General features: G+C 53.5%; 1 protein-coding gene across 1 annotated transcript in view; it reads left to right on the top strand.

The window, feature by feature from the left end:
• Positions 1–22,044, top strand: part of SREBF2 (sterol regulatory element binding transcription factor 2) — a 59,995-nt gene extending 37,951 nt beyond the window's left edge. The window contains exons 10-19 of the mRNA XM_012638122.1: positions 135–411; positions 3,054–3,223; positions 10,019–10,187; positions 11,731–11,848; positions 12,633–12,742; positions 13,902–14,034; positions 15,580–15,748; positions 17,873–18,058; positions 19,744–19,855; positions 20,206–22,044. Of these exons, the coding sequence (XP_012493576.1) occupies positions 135–411; positions 3,054–3,223; positions 10,019–10,187; positions 11,731–11,848; positions 12,633–12,742; positions 13,902–14,034; positions 15,580–15,748; positions 17,873–18,058; positions 19,744–19,855; positions 20,206–20,426 (1,665 nt within the window). The 3' untranslated portion in view covers positions 20,427–22,044. The remainder of the gene's footprint in view (positions 1–134; positions 412–3,053; positions 3,224–10,018; positions 10,188–11,730; positions 11,849–12,632; positions 12,743–13,901; positions 14,035–15,579; positions 15,749–17,872; positions 18,059–19,743; positions 19,856–20,205) is intronic.
• Positions 22,045–23,964: the final 1,920 nt, after the last annotated feature.

Raw genomic sequence — 23,964 nt, 5'->3', positions numbered from 1 at the left:
GTTTCCCAGGTTTCTATAATGGACTACAGTGTCATACTCTGATTATGGGGTGGGGGAGAGTAGAAGTCTATCAAAACAGAAAGACCACAGCAAGGCTGTGACCATAGTACCCTCCCCCCCTTGCTATTTTGTAGGGAGATTTTGCAGCTGCCGCTGCCAACCTACAAACCTGCCTGTCAGTTTTGGGCCGGGCACTGCCCACCTCCCGCCTGGACCTGGCCTGCAGCCTCTCCTGGAATGTGATCCGCTACAGCCTGCAGAAGCTACGCCTGGTGCGCTGGCTGCTCAAGAAAGTCTTCCAGCGCTGGCGGGCCACCCCAGCCACCGCAGCGGGCTTTGAGGACGAAGCCAAGACCAGTGCCCGGGACGCAGCCCTGGCCTATCACAGGCTGCACCAGCTGCACATCACAGGTGAAGGGGCGGGTGCACTGTCTGGCTTGCTGTGAGGCACCCTGTGCCACCTCTCCTCCGTAGCTTGATTTACCAGTTCTCCACCCTGGTCGAAGCCCCTTTTACATTGCTGTTTTGGAGTGGTGAAACCAACCTTCTACCTGCACCCATTACTGTAAAGATAACTCATTACCGTGGTTCATCAATTCTAAAATGCACAAATTTTTTCCACAGTATAATCTCTACGCTTGGGATTACAGATTAGTTGGCAGCGTTTTTCCTTGCTGATACTTAATGGAAAGACTTAAAAGTGATGACGTCTTAGATTCAAGGAAATATGATCATTGATTTCTTTCGGTAAACTCCTGTTGTAATAGAAAGGCAGACAGGGCAGCAAATGAATAACAGTTCAGTGTGAGTGTGTTAGACTCAGCAGAAGAAACATACTTTCATTGGGAGGGAGAGGTGCCTATTGAGTAGAGTGTCAAGAGAGGCTTTCAGGGGAGGTAAAGTAGTGGCTTGCATGGAGGAGGCATAGACGTCATCAGCTCTGCGGGAGATGTGCCTTCTAGGCAGAGGGATGTTCCAGAGGAGGAGCCCCACTTGGGGTGGGTCTCTCAACTAATACATCAATAGTCATAGAGTGAGCCGTGCAAGGAGAGGGTGATGGGATCTAGGGCCCAAGTGGGCAGGGGGTGCCTGGACCATGAAGGATGTGGATGCCAGGCCGGGGATCTTGTAGTGTATCAGTAGGATCTGGTGAAGAGCATATGATCAGGTTTGTACTCCTGAAGTTTAGAAGATTCACTCTGATGGCAGATAGAGAATGGATCCGAGAGGATTAAGGCTAGAGTTAGGGAGGCCAAATAGGAGCTGATGTAGCTGATGCCAGATGCCAGAAGGACAGATGAGGAAATTAGAAGGTAGAATTGACTGGACTTGGGGACTCATTGGATGTGATGGATAGGGAAGGAGCCGGCGAGCATGGCTCACTGGTTTCTTGCTTGGGAGTTTGGGTGAACTGTGGTACCATCGACAGAGGTGAAGAAATCGGGAGGAGGAGCAACTTGCCAGGGAAAAGATGATGAGTTCCCTTTTGGACACTTGCCTGTGAGACACAGAGGGGAAATGCTCAGTAGGCAGCTGGACACGCAGAATCTGCAGCCCAGAAAAGAGTGAGAGTGAAAACCAAGGGAGCTGATGAGACTGTATGTGCTGATAAGGGGACCCTCAGGGACATCTGGAAGAACATTCACACGTAAAGAACAGATGGAGGATGAGGAGTCGGGCAGGGCTGCCAGAGAGGAGCGGCTGGAGAGGCTCAGTGTTGGGAGGAGCGGGGCAGAGAGGGTTGAGGGGGAGCCACTGCTGCTGGGATGTGCAGGAAGACAGGCTGGCGCCAGAGCATAGCAATAGGGTGCGGAGACTGAAAAGTGTTGGAAGTGCCCCAGTGGCTGCTAGCAGTGGAGCAGATGTGGGCACCAGGGATGGAGGAGTGAGCAGGAAATGAGACAGTGGGGCCAGTTGTGCAGTTTTAATGCTTGGGCTCAGGGTAGAGTGTAGCAGAAGGTCCTTATTTGCAAATTTCCCCTGCTTTTTTCTTGTCCACTCCCTCTCTGTGCCCCTGGAACAGAACAAGCCCATACCTAGGTGTCTCTCTGATCAGGAGACTGTGTCCTCCTTGCTGTCAAGTTCTGGAGAGTTCTAGCTGGGAAGCTTCACATCACTCATTCCCTCCACCCTCGCTGAGGGGACAGAGATGAATACAGTATGGTTCCCACACTGCCCTCTCCCCTCTCTCCCCCTGAAGGCAAGAGCTTGGTGCCTCCTGGAGGAGACAGACAACTCAAGCCAGTACAGAATGACTGGAGGAGCTGAGGTCTCCCAGGGAGGCAGGGTGGCCCAGCAGGATGAGGGCTGAGTGAGCTTGGGAAGCCTGGTTTTTTGCCACCAACTGGACCTTGGGTACTTCCTGAGGCAAGGAGATGGCTTGTCCTTGCCGCCTCCCAGCCCCTGTAGTGAGGACCAAAGCAAGCAACAGTATGAAAGCCTCAGGAGAGCCATGGTTGGGCCTGTGCATGGGCACTTTGTCCCCTGACTTCGGGGGTACACCCAGGTGAGCTGCTGTTCAGCTCTCGTAGGGGAGGGCAGAGTAAGCCTTTTCTGCCCTTCCACCTACTAAACCAAGTTGTGTCCAGCTGTCATTGCTCAGTTTTATGTTACTTCCCTGTTAAAGGTGAGTGTGCTTATATATTGTGGGCAGTTTTCTAGTGAAAATAAATTCAAATTGGTTTTTAAGAAAAATTTTTGCCTTATCTCTATTGAAACATTTGGAGACACAGAACTGTGTTAGCAGAATGTGGCCGTGTTGTTGGCGCTGTTTTGGGAAATGTTGCACTGTGTGCTTCTGAGTCCTGTACAGTGACCTGAAATCATGATGGCTCTCATTGTACACAGTGGGGTGCCACGTCCCCAGCCACCCTGAGAGGCAGACATGAACACACAGCTAGTTAAGTCACGGAGCCTGGCATCCCATCTAAGACATGTCTGGTCACAAAGCTCACCTAGTTTCTCCTCTATTTCCATTGTTACTCTGTGCTGGAGAAAGCGGGAAAAAGTTTGGAGGATCTGTCAATGTTAGTGTCTGTTTCTGCCCAACCTAGGGAAGCTTCCTGCAGGATCCACCTGTTCAGATGTGCACATGGCCTTGTGTGCTGTGAACCTGGCTGAATGTGCAGAGGAGAAAATCCCGCCGAGCACACTGGTGGAGATCCACCTGACTGCTGCCATGGGGCTCAAGACCTGGTGTGGGGGCAAGCTGGGCTTCCTGGCTGTAAGTACCCTTCGGTTTCCTTCTGCAAACCTAAGCACTTCCCTAAGCACTCTCCCCAGCCAGCCGCTGAGATGCCAAAGTGGGTGTGGGCCCCACCCTCAGGTGCTGACCACCTAGAGAGGTAGGCATTCATTCAGTTGCTCATTGCACCAATGCTTCAAGCAGTGAATAAAACAGACCAAAATTCCTCCCCTTGTGGCCTTTTTAGGCATAAGCCTTACAGGCAGGACGTTTTGGTGCCCTAGGGTAAGAAAATTGGTTCAGTGATACAGAGCTGTACTTGGGGGTTAATACGCAATTCTGCTGCTCTACAAGTGGTCATAAAAATTCTCAGGATCTCTTGGTTATGTCTCCTGGTTCTTTCATTCACCCAAAAGGTATTTATTGGGCACCTGTATTGATCATAGCACTGTGAATCCAGAAATGAAAACCAGTGCCTATCTGCAAGGAGCTCAGGTCAGACCAGGGGCAGGGATTGTGGCTGTCAAGCGCCTCCCATTTGCCTGGCTGGGAGCCAGCCTTGGGCATTCACAACTGGATAATCCTGGTCCTTGTTATCAGTCAGCTTGCAGCATCTCTGACCTCAGACTTTCTCCTACCCTAGCAGAAACAGGCCTGTTGTGCTCAGTGCCCCACTTTGGGTAGACTTCTGGATACATCAGATAAGTTCAAAACGGAATTATCATGTCTCACCATAGTGATGAGCTGAGAATGAATAGGAATTTGCACCATGGTGACACTGATATGTTTCCTGAGGTGTATCACACTAGTCTAGGTGACAAAGAGTACAGGGAAGCCCAGTATACTTTCTATGTCTCAACCCACTTTCTGTGACCTTAGATTGATTCATTCAGCAGACATTACTGAGCACCCGCTCCGCACGGGCATTTGCCCTGTCCTCAGGGAGCGTATGGTCTCGCAGGGAATCAGACAGGGACGTGGCCTGTAGGACTATGCTGGGATGAGCGTTAACCCACTGCCTGCAGGGTATGCTGAGCTCCTAGCTGATGTTAGGAAAAGTCAGGTGGGCTTTCTGGAAAGGCTGAATCTAGGCTGAGAGGAGGAAGCATTGGCAAGGGCTCTCCCCTGTTCACTTTGTTTTAATGCTCTGGACTGATGTCATCACACTTATAATTTCCATGCCCCCAATAAGTGTTTTGAAGACATTTATTTTATCAAAATACAACACATGTGCAGAAAAATGCATGTTTTAATATAAACCTTGATGAATTTTCACAAAGTGAACTCAGCCATGTAATAACCACCCAGATCAAGAAATAGAACATGGCCAGGCGCAGTGGCTCACACCTGTAATCCTAGCACTCTGGGAGGCCAAGGCGGGAGGGTTGCTTGATGTCAGGAGTTCAAGACCAGCCTGAGCAAGAGTGAGACCCCATTTCTACAAAAAATAGAAAAATAAGCTAGGAAGGAAGGGGTTGGGTGTGTTACTGATGAGTGGGGTGTCCTGGGGGATAAGGAAGAAAGGAAGGAAGGAGATCGTTTATTCTCATTGCTTTATAGCATTTCATTGTATGACTAGACTACTGTACATGGACTTTACAGTTGCTTTCTGGTTTTGGTTGTTACGAAGAGTGCTGCTGTGAATCTCCCTATACACATTTTTCAGTGAACATGCAACTGCATTTTTAGGAAGGACAGTGCAGGGTCAGAGGTTATGCGTGTTTCCAAAGTGGTTGTACCAATTTTCACTCCACCAGCAGTGTACAGGAGTTCCCTGTGAAACACATGATGATGTCAATTTTTTGTTTTAGCCCTTCTACCTCATCTCATTGTAGTTTTCTTTTGTATTTCCTGGGTGATTAATGACATTGAGCACCTTTCCATGTTTTTTAGCAATTTGGATAGTCTCTTCTGTGAAACCCTGTTAAGTCTTACCTCTTATTTGGGGTATCTGTCTTCTCATTGATCAGAGGAGTTCTTTATTCTGGAGGCAATCCTGTTAGATATATGCTTTTCTGATATCTTCTACTCTGTGGCTTGCCTAGTCTCTCTCTTCATAGTGTCTACTGATGGCACAAGTTCTTAATTTTAACAAAATCGAGATTATTAGTCTTTTCCTTTACAGTTAAGACATTTCATACCCTCTTCAATAAATCTTTGCCACACCTCAAAGTCATGAAGATATCCTCCCATGTTGTCTGCAAGGAGCTTTATTTTTTACTCTTCACACACAGGTACCTAATCCACCTGGAATTAATTTTTGTATGAGTTGGAGGTGGTGGCGCAAGATCCATTTTTTTCCATATGGATGTCTGCCCGACCCAGAACCTGTTATTAAAAAAAAACTGTCCGTCCTTCCCCTACTGCACTAAGTGACCCCTTTTTTAATAAAGCAGGTGTCTGTGGCTGGGGGCGGGGTCTGCTTCTGAACTCTAGAGTCTGTTCCATTGCACCACCGCCATACAGCCCTACTGGCTGTGTGTTCTCGTAAGTCGTGATGTCTGGATGTGTTGGTCCTCCAGCTTTAGTGACTGTTTTTTCGCTCCTTTACTTCCCCGTATTAATTTTAGGATCATCTTGTCATCCCAAAGCCCTAGTAGGGTTTCAGTTGTCCTTATTGCTAAGACACAACTACCCTTTGAAAGAGACTCAGAGAGCCCATTTGAGGAAGGCATGTGTGTGGCAGCTGAGGACCAGGAAAACAGTTGCCTTAAAATTGTCCCTCCCCATGTACTCATCCCCTACAAAAATGCTTGGTATGCCTAATAAGCATGAACAGTTCAATGTATATTTCCTCAGAGTGTTTTTCCTGCACATGCTAAGGTATATATTAATACATTATAATTTATTTAATGTGATTATACCATAAGTCAGCGGACCCAACCTTTTTGGCACGAGGGACTGGTTTCATGGAAGACAACTTTTCCACAGACTGGAGGGTGGGGGCAGTTTCGGGATAATTTATTTAATGTGATTATACCATAAGTCAGCGGACCCAACCTTTTTGGCACGAGGGACTGGTTTCATGGAAGACAATTTTTCCACAGACTGGAGGGTGGGGGCAGTTTCGGGATGATTAAAGCGCACCACGTTTCTGACAGGCGGAGCTTGTGCGGTGATGCGAGCGATGGGGAGTGGCTGTAAATACAGCGGAAGCTTCCCTCTCTCCCCAGGGCAGCTCACCTCCTGCTCACAGCCATAAACCCTGTTTGCCACTTGCTTTTTTCAACCTAATGATAAATCTTGGATATTTTTCTTTGTAGCCTCTTTATTCTACAGAGGTACTTGATGCTGCTGACTGACATTTGGCTTGTTTCTGGTATTTGCTATGACAAACAGTGCTGCTGTCTTCACCCACTTCTACAAGAGCTTCCTCAGACTAAATCTCTAGACGTGGTGATGCTGGGTCAAAAGATACAAATATTTGAAACATTAATAGTATTGCCAAATTCGCATATTTAGTCAGATGGACCAAGGAGAACTGTCATCTCTAAATTAACTGCCCCTTTCTGTTACTTCTTTCAGGAGGAGATAGATTAAGAGACCCAAACAGTAGTTTTTTAAAAAGGAAGACAAAGCTTTGAATTTGATGAGATATATTTAGCTAACAAATGAGCCAGGCACTGGGGGCGAGCAGAGGGCTGGCCTCTGTTAAAATGGTGTAGACCAGAGGTTCCCAGACTTACTGGATTCTTGGCATTCTCTGTCTCAGCAACGTTTTTATGGTGTCCTTCAGCCAAAAGAAATACCTGACAGTTCTGTTTGTTAAGTAGTTAGGTTTGAACATCCTAATAGGTATTTATGTCTTAATAGCTTAGTAGCCATTTGAAAAAATCATACATGAAGTTGAAGGAAAAAATGATATTTTTTTTTGAGACAAGGTCTCATTCTGTCACCAGGGCTAGAGTGCAGTGGCATCAGCCTAGCTCACTACAACCTCAAACTCCTAGACTCAAGCCATCCTCCTGCTTCAGCCTCCCGAGTAGCTGGGACTACGGGCATGCGCCACCACACCCAGCTAATTTTTCTAGTTTTCGTAGAGATAGGGTCTCATTGAGGCTGGTCTCAAACTCCTGGCCTCAAGCAATCCTCCAGCCTCGGCCTCCCGGAGTGCTAGGACTACAGGCGTGAGCCTCTGTGCCCAGCCTAGTTTTGCTTCTTTATAACCATGATGATTTACTAATATGGGATGCACGTGCCTACTGAGCGCTGCACACCTCCTCAGGCTTGGGAATCAAATTGGCCACTTTTTCCTTTTCCACACTGACTTTCACACAGTGCTTTTTATCACAACAGCCTCCAAAAACTCAGCCTTACAAAGATATGACGTCATTCAAAGGAAGGCAGTGTGCTCTCACGCTGAGACTGCACACCATCTCCAGGAACTTACACGGTGTCTACCTGACGAGAGCACTGCCGTTTTCATCAGAAATTAAAAACGGCCTGTGGCTCCCCTGAGTGCTCGATCTGGTGCTTTTAGGGTACCTTGGCACACGATTTGAGAACTATAGGGTTAGACCGGTGTTGGGGGACCTGACCTGGAGTTGGGACTGGCCCGGGGTCCTGGCTGGCTGTCAGGGTCTGTAACAGTTCTGGGGCTTCTGCCACAGCCTCTCTCACATCAGACAATTAGCAGTCGAGTCGTAGGGGAGAGGTTCCTAGGCCCCAGCTTGGGAGAATTCTGAATGGTGTCTAAAATTTAGGAAAATTTTAAAAAAATTTTTTTAGGAAAATTACTATAGGGCTATGATGCCAAAAAGAATTTAAAAAGTAACAAAAATTGTTTTCTCAATTTCCCTTACAGAAACCATACTGTGGATGACTGTGTCCCAGGATTTACATTTCTTATTAGCTCAAACCACTAAATTCAAGCCCCCCCATTTTGTTTTTTTTATTTTTAAAAGATTTTATACTTAATTTTTTTTTCTTTTTTTCTTCACTCTGTGGTGTAAAATATCCCCCAACCATTGAGATTTGTTACAACTAAAAGTTTTTCTTTTCTTTTTTAAGAATTTATCTTAAAATGTATTTTAACTTAGTGATTTCCTCATTGGCCTCTCTGGGTTCTTCTTGCCACATGACCTGTACTAGGCTTCGTTTCTGCTTCTATTTGTGATATTTGGGCCCTTCTGAGGGACCAATTGGTCCTCAGTTTCCGCTGGAGCAACCACCAGCCTCCCTTGCTGATCAGGCACATGGAGCAGGTTTATCTTGGAGAGAGAATTGGAGCCAACTGTTAGAAGGTTCTGAGACATCACGGAAGCCCTGGAATCACACTGCCCACCCCACACTCAGCCTCTAGCTCCTCAGCGGCTGCTCTCCCAACATTAGTTGCCAGCTCAGGTTCAGCGAGTGCTTTGTGGAAGGCTGGCGGGTTATGCAGTTGCGTACTCGTGTTCTCCAGTGTCTTTTCCTCCAGGCTAGTCGGCAAAGGGGAAAGACTTGAGTGCACTGGCCCTGTGATTAGAAATGTAAGTGAAATGCCCCACCTTGTGAAGCTGCTGGGACAATATTAGTGTGTGTCTGTAGAGCACTTTGGCCGGGTTGTTTTCTCTCGGATTCAGGCAGCTGTCTCCAGGTTCCCCTGGAGAGAGACAGTCTCCTCCGTCTGCGTCCTTGAGTGGCGCTTTGGCAGTGCTATTTCTGACCCTGGCATTCAAGTCTTCTAAAGCTGTTAACATTAGCTGATGGCTACTTCGAGCCCAGTAAAGGTCAGAACCATCAGATTGAACCAGACCGTGAAACGGCTACGCTCATTGTGGAGGCAGGGACCGAAGTGTGAAGGTCAAGGTTCCCGAGCCTCCGCTCAGCAGCCTCTCCTCCGCGCTCCCCGTGCCATCTGTGTCTCATGCTTCTCCCTCCCTCCCCTTCGTCTCTCCTGGCTCCTTAGTCACATTGGCCTGGTTTGAGTAGTTTTATGGGTTGGTAATTGTGGGTGTTAGAGTGAAGATATCCTTACTCAAAAAATGACAGAACTCCTGAAAATATGTGATAGACAGCATTATCCCTGCAATACTTGTCACTGGGGCCCTGGAATGATGTTATCCTGACAGGTGGAGAAGGGGCCTGGAGATGGGGGTACCAGCTTTTGAATTGCCTGGCAAAGAGGCTTGCAAAGCCCCCTTTTAGTTTCTCCTTGCAGGCTGGTGCTCATGCAAAGATGGCATTGGGGTTTCTATAGGGGTCTGCCCTTGCGGGGCCAGTTTTGTGGGGAGGGCATCTCACCCACACACATGCACACATGCCCGTGTGGGTCCTGGGCGAGCCCCAGGCTGCCTTTTGCTCCAGGGCTGTCTGATGTGATCCTGACTACTGGCTATGTGCTGGGCACTGTTCTACACTCTATACTCAGAGGTAAAGGAGATGAAAAACTAGTCAAAGCAGAATACAGTTTTGTCTAAAAATACTCCAAAAGATATGTAATTACAATGACAGATGGGCAGAAGTCCCAGGATCAAAGGGACTGCCTAGCTTGGCACTCAGGGGGCTGAGGGTGAGGTGCAGCCTCGGACACCTTGGCAAACTGCTCCCCTCTCCCCACTCGCCCTGCGGGTTGAATGCCAGCAGGGTAAGGACTTGATTCTAGTAGGGTCGGGCAGCCCCAACAGGACAGGACACAGCAGGAGCCCCCCATATACCCTGCTGGGGTTCGGACCTGGTTACCAAGCCTGGCAGGTGCCACTGGAGCACTGGCCCTGGCTTCAGTGGAGGGCTCTACCTCCTCCCCTGAGGTCCTGACCCTCTACTGGTCTCCTCTCCCCAGGCTGCCCCCACAGTGGCTGCAGCCAGCATTCCACCACCTTGGTGTTGCCACTGGTCCTTGTCCTTCCACAGAGCTACTTCCTCAGTCGAGCCCAGAGCCTGTGTGGCGCCGAACGCAGTGCTGTCCCCGACTCCCTGCGCTGGCTCTGCCACCCCCTGGGCCAGAAGTTTTTCATGGAGCGGAGCTGGTCAGTGAAGTCGGCTGCCAAGGAGAGTCTGTACTGTGCCCAGAGGAACCCAGGTGAGAACACTCTCGCAGACATGCAGAATTGGAGAAAGCCATGGGAGCCCCGGTACTGCAGGGTTACGACATGTGGAGATACAGGTTGTCTCAGTCTTGTTTAACCTGTTTGTTTTAACTGAGGCTCAGGAAAGTCGAGTAACTTGCCTAAGATCACAAACCTGATCAGAGACTGTCGGCAGCTGGGCTGGGTTTGCAACTCTGTTCTCTGACATTCAGAGCCCCTGGTCCTTGCATCACAGTGCCACGCGGTAATAAATTGTGATTAGGCACCAACTGTACTCTCAGCCCTTGTTCTTGGCACTTTGGAGACACAAAGGACGTGTGGGGCTTGCTGTTTCCTGGCCTCCGGTCTTCTGGTCCCACTGGGAGAGCAGACAGACGTGTATGGAGCAGTTACGGAACAGTAGGTGGCAGGCGGTCATCAAGTGCTCAGCGTGGTGACAGGGATGGGGCTCCAGGCATCAGAAGGAGGTGCTGGCTTTCTGTCCCTTGCAGTTGATAGTGATTGGAGTCGACTCGCCAGGCCTCGGAGCGGTAGAGGCCAGTCGAGGTTGGCTGAGACCTTGAGCACTCAGTGGCTTTCTGCTGCTCTTTCCCCCTCTCTGAATTGGGAGTCTGTGGGGAGAGTGAGGCTCTGCAGGTACAGGAGTGTGTGACAAATATTAGGGAGGTCTGTGGTCCTTTTCTTTTTTAAATAATAACTTTATTGCTCAATGTGAACATTGTGTACAACAGCAAAAAGTAAAAGATGAACGTAAAAGCAATCCTCAGTCTTCGCACCGCACCCCCGCTGGCTAAACTTGGACTTTCCACCGGCTTGTCCACCGCTTGCAGTGTCTGGCTCTCGGCCTTTTCACCCAGAATATGTTCATAAGTGTTCCTCTTCCTCGTGGTCAGATCGAGGCCTGTGTGTCTGCCACATGTGAGGGGAGAAAAGGCTGGTGCTGCTGTGATTTGAGCTGGCCAGTAGGGGATTTGCTGGTGAGAGTCGGCTGCTGCACGCGTGGCAAGGCCCCTCGTTCAGTCGGCTCGGCCAGGTCATTGCTGATCACAGGTTCCGTGGCAAGGCTCTGGAAAGACAGGAGCAGGTTCTTCATTGCCACGAATATGGCAGCAGCCAGCACCTTTTTCTCTTTGGCTAGCTGTTCTCCTAAGCCACAAGGAGAAGAGGCAGCCTCTGAGAGGTGGGGTGGCTGTCCACCTTTCTGCTTTCTGACCAGGCTCAGGGCACCATCTCATAGCTCCCAACGTTGAAGTGCTGAGCGTTGTGCCGGGACACGCAGCTCCCTCCGATCACACTGCCCCTGCCCCCGCCCAGCCCAGGCGAGTCCAGAGAACTACACAGTCTGGGGCCCTTCAGTCTGGGGTGAACACCCTCCCCCAACCTCCACCTGCGCATGGTAGTTCTGGGGTTTGGCTGAGAAGGGGAACTGACCCCCAGGCACAGGGCATAGCTGTTTCTTGGGTTTCTGTCCCTGTCCTCTATTTTCCCCAGAAATAAAACCCATTTAACCCGTCTCCCTGCCTGTGTCTTCTACAGCTGACCCCATCGCCCAGGTCCACCAGGCCTTCTGCAAAAACCTGCTGGAGCAAGCTGTGGAGTCCCTGGTAAAACCCCAGGCCAAGAAGAAGGCTGGAGACCAGGAAGAAGAGAGCTGGTAAAGTCCCCGGACTAGCCCCCCGCCTCTCAGGGCCTGTCTGTCTCGGCAGACGGAAACAAGCTCTGGTGTCGAGTTGGCCAGATCGAATGATTCCTTTGTATTTATTTCCCAAAAATGAGAGCCCTGTGAGCGCTGACCTGGCCTTTTCTCTTAGACCAAGTATGTCCCTTTTTACGTGTCCTTTCTCCAAACACAGTCAGTACTTGGAGCGAGTCCGGAATTTGATGGTGCTTTTTGGGGTAGGGAGCAGTGGCCTGCTGAGGGGATCGGGTGGAAGGTGGAGAGCTCAGCAGAAGACACACGACACCCTGGGGACCCAGCCCCTTGCCGAGTGTGCCAAGCAATTTTTAGCAATTAACATAGTTCCCAAGCACAGTTTTTCCTTCACAAAGCAAGGCCTGCGAGGCAGACAGGTGTCAGAGTCACTCTCACAGGGCCCAGGTCCTAACTGGCTGCACCAGAGGAGGGAGGCAGTGTGCGCAGTTCTGCCTGGGGGAGCAGAAAATTCTGGGAGGAGATGACATTGGAATTGGGCCTTGAGGGGAGGAGCTGGGGTTGGCTGGGGAGGGATGATAGAGAAAGGCCGGGAAGAATGTCAGTGACAGCCCAGAGAATGCGGAAGGCAGGCCTGGGGAGGTGTGAACCGTGTGCCTGGGGTGAGGAGGGAGAAGGGGCCGGAAATGGCCGTCGAGTCTCAGAGCTGGAGGCCTGAACGGCTAGACCGTGAATGTGGTCCTCGTGTGTGCTTTGATGTTCAAGGGGCCCTTTCTTTTCTTTCTAGTGAATTCTCCAGTGCTCTGGAGTACCTGAAATTACTTCATTCTTTTGTGGACTCTGTGGGGATCGTGACTCCACCACTCTCCAGCAGCTCCGTGCTCAAGTCAGCCCTTGGTGAGCATCTGCGGGCAGCCCGCCGTCTTGGGTGTGCGTAATCCAGTCCACGGCATCTTTGCTGCCGGGTCCAGGGTTGTATGAGTGTGTGCTCAGGCATCGTCTCTGGATCCCAGGCTCATACCTACAGCCCCCACACAGCCCCCTCACAGTCACCCATCCTGGGCAGCATTCTGGAGGCAGGAAATGCTGGTTCTCAGACAAGTGGGACAAAGAGTGAGTGAACGTCTTCCTCAGGCCCTGGCCGTGTGGGCCAGGTCAGGACCCTTCCCAAATGCCCAGGAGAGCAGGCACCAAGCAGTCCGGGCACCAGGGGTGGTGGGGACTCGCCTCTCTGATGCACAGTGGCCTCTGAGGCTGCCCTGGGGTCTCACACTCTCTGCTGAGCAGACTCTTCATCCAGGCCTCCTTCCCACTGCCTCGGCGTCACAGTGCGGCCCGGGCTGAGCCGATGCCTGTGCCGGAACTGCCATCGGGTAACAGCACGTTAGTTGCCAACTCTCGGGCTTCTGAGGCCACGGGGTCGCTGGGGGACCAGGCTACCTTCTGGCCACTCTCCCTCGGGAGGGGAAGATCCCAGAAAAGCGGCCGCCCCATTGTGACCACTGACCTGTGGCCTTGCTTTATTTCAGAGTTTAGAAAAGCGCGTGCTCTCAGGCCTTTTTTCCTACATGACCATCCCCACTGGTTTTGTGAGATCACATCATTCTTCAGTTGAGAAAACTAAGGCCGACAGAGGAAAATTCTACCATGAGCCTCTTGCAGATTAGGTAGTTTGAAGACACCATTCTTTACGGCTATTGGAAGTTTAGGCTGTATCCAACTTTATGCTTAAAAATAACACTGCAGTGAACGTCTTTGTTTAAACTTTTTTCTCTATTTAAGCCAATGTCATTGTAGACTGTCAAAAATGGGATTACTAGGTTAACAGGAGGGAACATTTTTAAGGCTCTGATACATATTGCCAAACACATCCAAAAGATCATGCTGGCTGATGCTCCCGCCAGAAACGTGGGAAAGGGGAACCCAGAGGCCCCCAGCCCATCACCAGACAGTGAAGATGCCACCTAATACTTAGCAAGAAGGCGCGGCCAGCTGCTAAGCACCACAGGTCTGTGTCTGTAGGTGCTGGAGTATGTTTGGTGCTGTTCCCCTCTAGGTCCAGATGTCATCTGTCGCTGGTGGACGTCTGCAATCACCGTGGCCATCAGCTGGCTTCAGGGAGACGACGCAGCTGTGCGCTCTCATTTTACCAAAGTAGAGCGTGTCCCCAAGGCCCTGGAAGTGACTGAGTGCGTAATCCTCCTTGGCCACTCACTTGCTCCTCTGCAGGGGAATCTCGTCTGACTTATCGGGAGAAAGCTGGCCTTGGTGGGTGGGTTGGGGTGAAGGATCAGGACCGCATGACAGATGGGGAGCCAGAAAAGGGGGACGAGGGCACCACAAGAACCCAAGCTGGGCCAGCACGTCCTCTGTGTCAGTGTCTGCTCCGCACAGCACCACATCGTCCCAGCTGCCATCAGCACTGCCTCCAGGCCGCCCTCCCTACGGCCTTGGTGGCTCCTCAGGCTACAGGGGAGAGACAGAGAGCTATGTGGCTCCTGGCAAATTTGGAAGCGTCGTGGCGGAGGCAGCAGTGTGCTCGTGCCTCGTGGCCAGTGTAGGGAGGCCCGTGTTTCCCCTGAAGCTTGTGTGGACCAGAGGCTCCTGCCATGTGCCAGCATTTTATCCAGTTTCCTTCCAGCCACCCTCTAGCCCCCACCATTAGCCCTGGCACCCTTGTCCTATAACTAAAATAGCCTTCGGCACATGGCATAACCAGAGAGCTCTTGACATTCCTCTTCGGAGATTCATGTCTGTGTCTTGGGAGCATTTGGCCCTTAGTGACGGGCAGCCCTGCTTGCTAAGCCCTGGCTGTTTCTAACTGGATCTGAGTGTTCCTGAGAGAAATTGTAAAATGCTCCAAGGCAAAAAGGACCCACGAGGTCCCATCCTTAGAGCCAAGGCTGTAGCATTTCCCATTGAGCAGACTCTTAACCAGGAACACAGAAAGGAGCTGAGAAAAGTGCGTGTCCCCTAAAGTTGATCTAACACCCTAATTTCACTAAGTAGCTCCATTTTTAAGCCCCCTGACGAGTAAACAGACACCTGCACCAGCCCGGTGTTAGCACTCCACCTGTGTGTGTCTCCCCATCTACCCTCCTGAGGAAACTGAGGCTGGGCAGGTAAGTTGTCATCTCAACTGCTGGGCAGCAGAGCTGCAGCGGACAGCTAAGATGCCTCAGCAGGCATTGCCACCCCTGGATTTGATTACTCCTGGGTCCCTTCGCTCTGTCGGGACAATGATGCTCTGGGAACCCTCCACAGTCCCACACCAGTCTGCTCTACGAAAAGAAGCTAATCTTCTCCAGAGGGTTTAACACCAGACTTATGGGGAAATGATCCGTCCCTTAGAGAACAGTTACAAATAATAGGGCCAATGCCTTATGTCACCATAGGTAGTAGCAAGCAATACTGTGGCCACTTGAACTGAGGCACAGATGTTGGAATGACCATTTGGGGTAGCTTCTTAGTGGCAGTCCTGGTGGTGGAGCTTGGGTCTCTAATCCCGTCCTGCACTGAATGAGGAGGTGCTATGGGGTAGGGAGCTGGCCCTGGCCCAGGGCTGGCGTTTCAGATCTGGAGCTGGTGACCCGAAACCATCGTGGCAGCATTACAGTCGGCACACCCACATGTCACAACGGTATGGGGTGTCGTGGTCCCTGGCTTGGGCCCCTCTACCTGTTACCCAGCTGACACACACTGACCTGCCTCCCATCTCCCTGTCACTGCTACAGGAGCCCCCTGGTGAGGGCTGTCCTCCACACCTGCAGAGCCATGCACGCCTCACTCTCCGGGAAACCAGATGGGCAGCAGAGCGCCTTCTGCCATTGCGAGAGAGCCAGCAGCCACCTGTGGAGCAGCCTCAACGTCAGCGCGGCCACTTCTGACCCCACCCTCGACCACGTGAGTCAGGGTTTAGTTGCCCCCTCTAGAAGGTGCTCAGCTCTGGTCTGTAAGAATGCTGCCTCCCACGTCAGGCAGACTCAGTGTGTGGGGCTGTCCAGGAGACAGAGAAACCAGGCTAACAGTCCCCTTTCCCAAAAATGTGGCCCATCAGCCTAGGTAGATTCCTTTGTTGTTCTCTGAAGTAAGCATGCTTCCACCTGTACCTTTCTTAAGCTCCCCGAATCCTAGATCCTTCTGGCCCACAGGCTCTGTCGGCCCAGATGAACCCCAGCGGGCCAGAGCCCGGCATTTGCCCAACTCCCCAGTCCTCTGCAGGCCAGCCTCTGAGTGGGTCCTCCCCCCTCAGTCACACACATGGAGCCAACTGACTACCCGGGGCGCCCCCACGGCCAGGCTGCCACCTCCTAGCGGGCAGCTGCGGTGCATTGTAGTTGCATTGCATGTTCTGCAGTACCCATGCAGTGTTTCCACAGTGCATCCCAGAGGCCTGCCCAGCCTCGAGAGGCTTCCCTCCGTGTCCTTACCCAAGGCCCCTACACTCGGGGAAGAGGTCCTGTTGGAGGGCACTGCTGCCACTGTTGGGTCCCAAGGCACAGCCACCCTGGGAAAAGGGGGAGGGCACGCAGCTAGAAGTGGAACATCACCTGTTCTCCTGGGGAATATGTGGCTTAACTCCAGAGAGGGAGGGATGAGGAGCGTCCTGGAGGGTCAGACTCCGAGCCACTCACTGGCGTTATGTCTCAGCTAGCTAGGCTGGCACTTGAAGCTAGAGGTTCCCAGTGGGCCTGGGCACTGGAGTGAACCCAGGACAGCGTGCCAGCCCCTACAGAGACGGGCAATGTGCAGAAAGAGCCCATGACCCCTGGGCCAAGACCAAAGGCAGGAAGGGGAGACACATCTCACTTTTTCTGTTGGGCTTTCTATTGGTCTCTCGTGTTTGTCTTCATAAGAGAACCAAACGGTCTAGGCTAAGTTTGGGGAAAGAGAGAGAGGCTTGTGGACACCCTTGGGGCTGGGGTGCCTGGGTAGCAGCTCTGTGGTAGGAGAATGAGCCTAGAAAACCCTGTGTAGCTCAGTGGCCTTCGGAGGGCAAGATCCCAGCCAGGCCTGCTCCTCTGGTGCCCGGGGGGACTCCTCCAGCGCTCACATCTGAGAAGTGCCAGCGATCCCCATCCATGTCCCTGTTTTCTGACAGCAGCCAGCAAACAGTATGGCCAAGGGTCAGGGCCTTGTGCAGGCACAGGGCAGGGTCTGGGCAGCACCGTGACTTCCCAGGTCCAGGGCCTTGGGGGAAAGAAGAGCCAGGGCTGGGTGAGGTGAGGCGCATCCTGGGGTCCATCTGAGCTGGAGGGCTGTTCGCGGCCTGGCTCAGGAAGGACTCGCTGCTCCCCCTGCTCCACATGGTGCCATTGGGAGCCAGGCGGGCAGCCCAGCCTCGTAGGTAGTGAGCAGAGAGTGTGTGTGGCCGACACTTGGGTGGCATCGTGCCCACTCGGCAGTGCTATCTCACACAACACAACAGACAGCCCTGGGGTGCCACTCCCACTATTTGGATGAAGAAACTGGGGCTCAGATTAAGTCCTTTGCCAGGGACATGTAGCTAGGAAGTGGCAAAGCCGAGATTGAACCCAGGTCAATCAGTTACACACCCAAGCACTAAACCTCTCTGGTTCTGCCTTCTTGGACACCTGTCCACCTGTCTCTCCCTCCCCCTGCAGGCCATGCGGCTCTTCCTTGGGGTATCTTGTGGGTGTCTCAGCCTCCAGGCCAGCCGTGGCGAGGCTCCCATGAGGTGCAGGAACTTGTGCCTCCAGACCCACAAGGCTTTTATTCCTGCCCCGGCCACCTGCCTGTGCTGTGTCCCCTACACAAGCTACTAGCCCTGTCAGGGGCTTCAGTTTCTCACTCCAGAGTGGAGAGAACAAATCTCCTAGGATGACGGGAAGGATTGGCTCCCCTTCAGCCACTCTCGCTCATCTCGAAGTGTTTTCCAGACTCGGGCTCTCCACCTCCTCCTAGAACTGCTGAGTGGTGGGCGGGGGGAGGGCCTGGTAGGTGCTGGCATCCCTGTCTTGGGGATAGGCCAGTCACCTGTCTTCTCCCTCATGGCTCCCCCCACAGGTGGTCCAGCTGCTCACCTGTGACCTGCTACTGTCGCTGCGGACAGCGCTCTGGCAAAAGCAGGCGGGCGCCAGCCAGGCCCTGGGCGAGACCTACCACGCATCAGGCGCTGAGCTAGCTGGCTTCCAGCGGGACCTGGGCAGCCTACGCCGGCTGGCGCACAGCTTCCGCCCCGCATACCGAAAGGTGAGGCCCAGCCGGCTGGTGGGAGGGACAGATCAGGGTCTAGGGCCTGAGCCCCAGAACCCAGCACAGGGACCAGCATGTGGTCGTGGAGTTGGCCCTCAGGTCAGCCAAGTGACCTGCGCACGTTGGTTGAGTGCCTGCTGCGTGCCTGGCCCTGAGGCGCAGTGGGAACGGGCCACGCTCCGCCTGCCGAGGACAGGCCAGCACGAGCCGCAGCGCCCCGTCAGGTGCGGGGTGGGAGGGCTCCAAGGGAGTCAGGGGCTCCTGGCCATGTCCAGAGCTCCACTCTGACATTCGTAACTGGTTGGCAGAGTGACAGGATCTCCCTGGAACCCCATTTAAAGGGAACTTCACTTTCTCTTTCTGAGCCACTGGGAGCTTCAGTGCTTCTGGCTGACTCTCCCGTGGCCGTGGCCACAGGGTCTGAGCTCAGCCTCTGAGGACAGTTGTGTGACTGGGCTTGCTGGACTCGAGCCATTTCCTTTTTTGTTTTGTTTTATTTTTATTGCTAATTAGAGTAATGTACTCAACATATTTCTACCTGACTCATTTTCTAACAGTTGGAGGAGACACAGAAGTGTCAGTGAGGGGGATGGGCTGGCAGTCTCGGAGGAGGCCGCTGCTGTGGGGGCTGGCATTCAGCCCCCATGCCCACCACCCTGAGGTGCTGTGCGGCCCTCACAGGGTCAGTCTGTGGCCATTGTGTGCAGCAAGCTGAGCAGACACAGCAGACAAAATAGAATCTTCAGGCTGGTCCGAGTGCGGTGGTGTTTACAACTAAGTGATCGCAGCCAATTACAGAGTCCTTTGTTCCTGCTCCACTCCCACTGCTTCTCTTGACCAGCCTTAAAAAAATACATAAAAATCTTCAGAGAACCACTCCTTACTGTGGAAAAGAGGAAGTGTGCCCCAGGGTTGGGGCAGTACCTCTGCCTCATGGAACCCCGTCTGGCCAGCCCTCTGGTCTGCTCTCAAATACCATTTCATCCTGCCTCTCCCCTGCGAGAACCCTTCAGTGGCTCCCCGTCGCCCACCGGGGCGAGGGTTTATCTGGCAGTCCCAGAGACCCTGCCTGAGGACTGAGATATCAAGACATAAAAGAGCTTGAGATTTTGAGAAGTGAGAGGCCTGGGCCCTGCCCTCCACCCCACAGGGGTTCTTGCGACCTAAGAGCTGCAGACTGACCTGCAAACCTCTACACGCCGTCCCTTTCTGAAGAAACAGGAAACAGGGCACCGAGCCTCTCTGGTGCCAGCCCAGCCATCGCTCACCTCTCTGTCCCCCTCTCCTGTCCTTTTGTCAAACTGGAGACAGCCTCCAGGGCCTTGCGGCTTCACCAGGCTGCTTGTCTTCCAGTCCCAGAGGGTGTGGCAGGGCTCTCCTCCTCACGGTGCGGGAAAGAGGGCCCTTCGCTTTTCCCACCTCTGTCTTCCTCTTCCTCCCGTCCCTGCCAGTTGGTCTGTGCTTTGCTCCCCATTCCTGCTGCTTATCCAGGTCTCTGGTGTGGCTCAGGGTCACAGCAGGGGACAACAGAGGCTGCTTTCCTGGGGTGAGCAAGGTAGGGTGGTGCAGAGGGGAGGGGGCGCCAATGTGTGGCCATGAGGTGGCTCAAGGAGAGGCACCCACTGGGGCTTATACAGGTGGGGACTTGGGGCTTGACCGATATCTCCCCTGCGCCTCCCCAGGTGTTCCTCCATGAAGCCACCGTGCGCCTAATGGCGGGAGCCAGCCCCACCCGCACCCACCAGCTGCTGGAGCACAGTCTGCGGCGGCGCACGGCTCAGAGCACCAAGCACGGTGAGGACCCGCCCCGTACTGCAGGGGGCGCTGGAGCGCACTTCTTGCCTCCCTGACAATGAAAGAAGCCGGAGGCTGGCTTTGGTGGCTTGTGGGCATGGCGTGGGCATTCGTTGGGGGACCCAGCTGTGAGCCGGGAGGGAGGGCTGGGGGCGGGCTCTGGAGCCAGACTGCAGACTGGCCGTGGGATGCAGCCAAGTTCACCTCCTCTGGGAACTGGAGAGGGCCGTAGAGCCCACCTCCCAGCTTGGGTGCGAGGGTTAAATAAATGAGTCTGGGTCACGCCTGCAGAACAGCACTGGCCTCATCATGGGTTCTTGGTTCCAATACGTATCTCATCCTTCCCACAGGAGAGGTGGATGCCTGGCCTGGCCAGCGAGAGCGGGCCACCGCCATCCTGCTGGCCTGCCGCCACCTTCCCCTCTCTTTCCTCTCCTCCCCGGGCCAGCGGGCTGTGCTGCTGGCCGAGGCCGCCCGCACCCTGGAGAAGGTGGGCGACCGGCGCTCCTGCAACGACTGCCAGCAGATGATTGTCAAGCTGGGTGGCGGCACCGCCATTGCCGCCTCCTGACCACCAGGCTCAGCCCACTGCCCTCCACCTGTGTCTGTCGCTCTCCCCCAGGATCCTCCCCCAACAGCTGTGGGGACAAAGCCCTGTCTTCTGAGCTGTCACCTGCCGAGGCTTTTGGACCACTTCAGGCCAGCGGGCCCCTGGGCAGAGCCCCGTAGAGCTGCTATCACTAGATGCCCGTGGTCTGGGGTCTAGTGGGCCTGAGAGCAGAGACAGCAGGGCAGGAATTGGGGGTGCCCCTGACTGGAGAGCACAGGGGTCTCTAAAGCTGTCCAGCCCCTGCCTCCAGCCCTCCTGAATTTCTCTCTCCCTGAACATCTCTCGCCTTTTTGCTTCCTCATTTTTTATCAGGCTTTCTCTCTGGGGACGCAGGGCTCTGGGCACTAGACAGCGATTTGCCCTCGGGACTGCCCGGCTGGCCCTCCCCGCTTTTTATACGAATGTTTTTATACCAGTGCTTGGGTTTGCCGAGCCGCGGGCTACGCTGCCGCAGCACCTTCCTTCCTTCCTGCCCCGGGTCTGCGTGCCTCCCCTGCGCCTCACCAGGCCAGTCGTTCCTCTCAGTTACACAGGACGGCCAGGGGAGGAGGGGAGCCCAGCCCAGGGAGGTGGGTCGGAGGCAGGGGACAGGCCTGCGGACACATGAAATAATGTTGACATTATTTTTTAATTTTTTAAAAAATAAATGGTATCTTATTTAATTGTCCTGTTCCTTCCCACTCCCCTACCTAGGCAGTCAGCCCCAGCTCAGGGTAGGCCCGGGGCAGGGAGAGATGAAGCCACCCCTTGGGACTGGGGCCCCGGGGCCTTCCGCATGGTTTCTTGGGTCCCTCCTACCTCTCCCCCAGCTCTTACCTCTGTGGTACACAGACTGTCCCCGACTTAACCATGGTTCAACTTACAGTTTTAAGACTTTATGATGGGTTATCGGGGTATTAAATGCATTTTAGACTTATGATATTTTCCATTTATGATGGGTTTATCAGGATGTAACATTGTAATTCAAGGAGCATCTGTATATTTTTATCCCGAACCCTTGACCTGAAAATAAGCCAGGGTGGCAGAGACCAGCCCTCAACCCTCCCCAGCGACAAGTCCTTTTCGGAGTGGGCACTGGGAATGAGGTCCCTGTCTTGATGGGGGTCCTAGGAGAAAAAGTGGTCCTACTTTTTTGGATCCCCTGGCGTGGTGCCTGCCTGAGGCTGTTTCTCCCCGGGCCTCCTGAGACTGAGACCTTCTGCTTCTCATCCCCTCAGGCTGGTTGGAGCAGGGGGCGGGCAGGAGCCCCAGTGCAGACTGGGGGTGCGCACAGCAGAGGCCCCCCATGCAGAGTGCATGCTGGGATGGGTCAGCCTCGCCCTGGGCCTGCCCTGTGATACGCTTGGACCCCACCTGCTTCCTTTCTCCTGCCCCTCCCCCCGTTCTCACTGTAATTTATGGACCCTGCCCAGCCCACGTGTCTTGTGTATATGCTGTGCCTTTTCTTGTTATTGTTGAGGGTGGGAAGGGGTGGTTTTTCACTGAAAAGGGGGATACACCTATGGCTTCCTTGATGTTGAATCATTCACCATGTCCCAGGACATAGGTTATTCAATAAACATGGATTGCTACCACCCAGTGCAAGGTGTGTGAGGGTCTGTAGTGTGCCTGCCATGGTGACCAGCCACATGGCTGTGTGACTTGGCCTGAAATGTGCCAGGGGCTCAGCCCACCCCTCCCTCTCGCTGCTGAGAGCCCCCTGGCTTCAGTCTAACGGGCCTTCTTTGCCCACCAGTGCGCCCGGCTCCTTGCGGTGTCTGGCGCGCACTCCGGAGCTGGGTGAGGGCCGGGATACTGGGATAATAAAAGGGCTGTTGGTGATGCTTCTGGGGTCAAAGGTTGCTGTATCCAGGTTCCAACTTATTCCCAAGACGTGATGCTGGCGGCTTGGCCAACAGCAACAGTTCTTTGAGTTCAGGGAGCTAAATCTCTCCCCTGCCTGGTGGGCCACTCGTTAGTTTCCCCTTCCTAGAAGGCAGTGACCCCCTGAGGAGGCTCCCTGGCCTACAAGTCAGATCCAAGTACAGGAACTGGATTTCCCAGCCTGGTCACCTTGGGCAGGACCTGGCCTCTCCCCCTCCACTCCCCCCTGTGCAGAATGGGGAGGCTGATCCCTGCCTTGGCCTGCAGTCCCCATTGGCTGGGTTTAAGTGACATGGCACACAGTGCCAGTTTACAGTGCCTTGGGAGGCTGGTGAGAGGCCAGGCTTGGCTTAAGACACGGGTAGGGGGTTGGGGAGGGGAGACCAAAAGGTTGGGATGGGAGCGTTGGGCCTTGTCACAGGTGGAGTCTGGAGTGCCACGTGCGTGAGAATGAGCCCAGGACTGATGTACACAGTCCCTGGCCCAGCCCTACCCAGCCGGCTGAGGAACAGTCCCTTACACTCTGAGCCACATCCTTCTCTGAAGGGCAGTCACAGTGCAACGGAAGGGCCTGGGGAGGAAATAAAAACAGCAAAAATATTTTGTCTCTTTGAAACTTTCCCCACTCTTTTTGGGACCTGCAGGCTGGCCTGCATCCCTGAGGCAGGTTAAGTCCTTTGTTACAAGAGATAAACTCAGTCAACCCAGGCAGACACCAGCTCCCCCCTCCATGGGCCCAGGTGGGGCTTTGTCTTTGGCTAAAATGGGAGATTAGAATAATAGTTAGCCAGCTTGAACTGTGGGGCCCTCCCTTTAAAAGCTCTGTATTTCTGCCAACGTTCAGGAAATTTGGATTTTGGGACAGGAAGGTCTAACATTTTTCCTCCTTTGCCGGCAAAGTAATAAACTTCTCTTTCCTTCTCCTCGAACTGCTTGTTCTCATTCTTCTGACGTGGCCTTGAGGACAAGTGCTGAGTTTTCGGTACCAGCAGGCCACACTGTTCCAAGGACCAGAGCAGCCTGGAGGGACCCCACTGCAGCTGGTCCTGTCCACAGTTCCATCAGCTTTTCAGTGCTGGCCACTGCCCATGGCCTTAGCCGGGCTCCAGGGGGATGGAAAATGAGCAGAGGGGTTTTGCCCATCTCCAGCACAGCCCAGCCAGGGCCTGCGTCACTCACAGTAGGTGGCAGTGGGTGGCCGATGTGCCCAGGAACCCTGATCCTTTTGTGAGTCTCGGCAGGCTCCGTGACTCAGCACCCACCCCCTCCCACGGCTCTACGCAGCTGTGGGATAGGGCCAGGGGCACATGCCACCCCCAGCAGCTGAGACTGAGCTCTCTCCCCACAAACCTTGGGGGCCCTCACTGCAGGCAGGACCATGGGCTCCGGGCTCTGTCCTGGACTAGGAGGCCTTGGTTTCCTTAACGGCTTAAGGGACAGGAAGGTGGACCCTCGACAGATGAGGAGCTGCCCAGGCCTGGTGGGTGTGGGGGCGGGCCTCAGGGCAGCCCAGCCAGCAGGAAGAAGGTCCCAGACTTCACACCCTGGGAGCAGCCCCCCACCCCAGACTGCCCCTGCCTGCCATTCATCCAAATTTTTGTAACATCAGAGGATCCTAACTTGTGAGACAGCTGGG

Source organism: Propithecus coquereli, unplaced genomic scaffold (genome assembly GCF_000956105.1).
Source record: "Propithecus coquereli isolate 6110/MARCELLA unplaced genomic scaffold, Pcoq_1.0 Scaffold126, whole genome shotgun sequence".
NCBI classification, from domain to species: Eukaryota; Metazoa; Chordata; class Mammalia; order Primates; family Indriidae; genus Propithecus; species Propithecus coquereli.
Note: the sequence above shows the minus strand (reverse complement) of the source record. Positions and strands in the feature narration are given on the sequence as shown.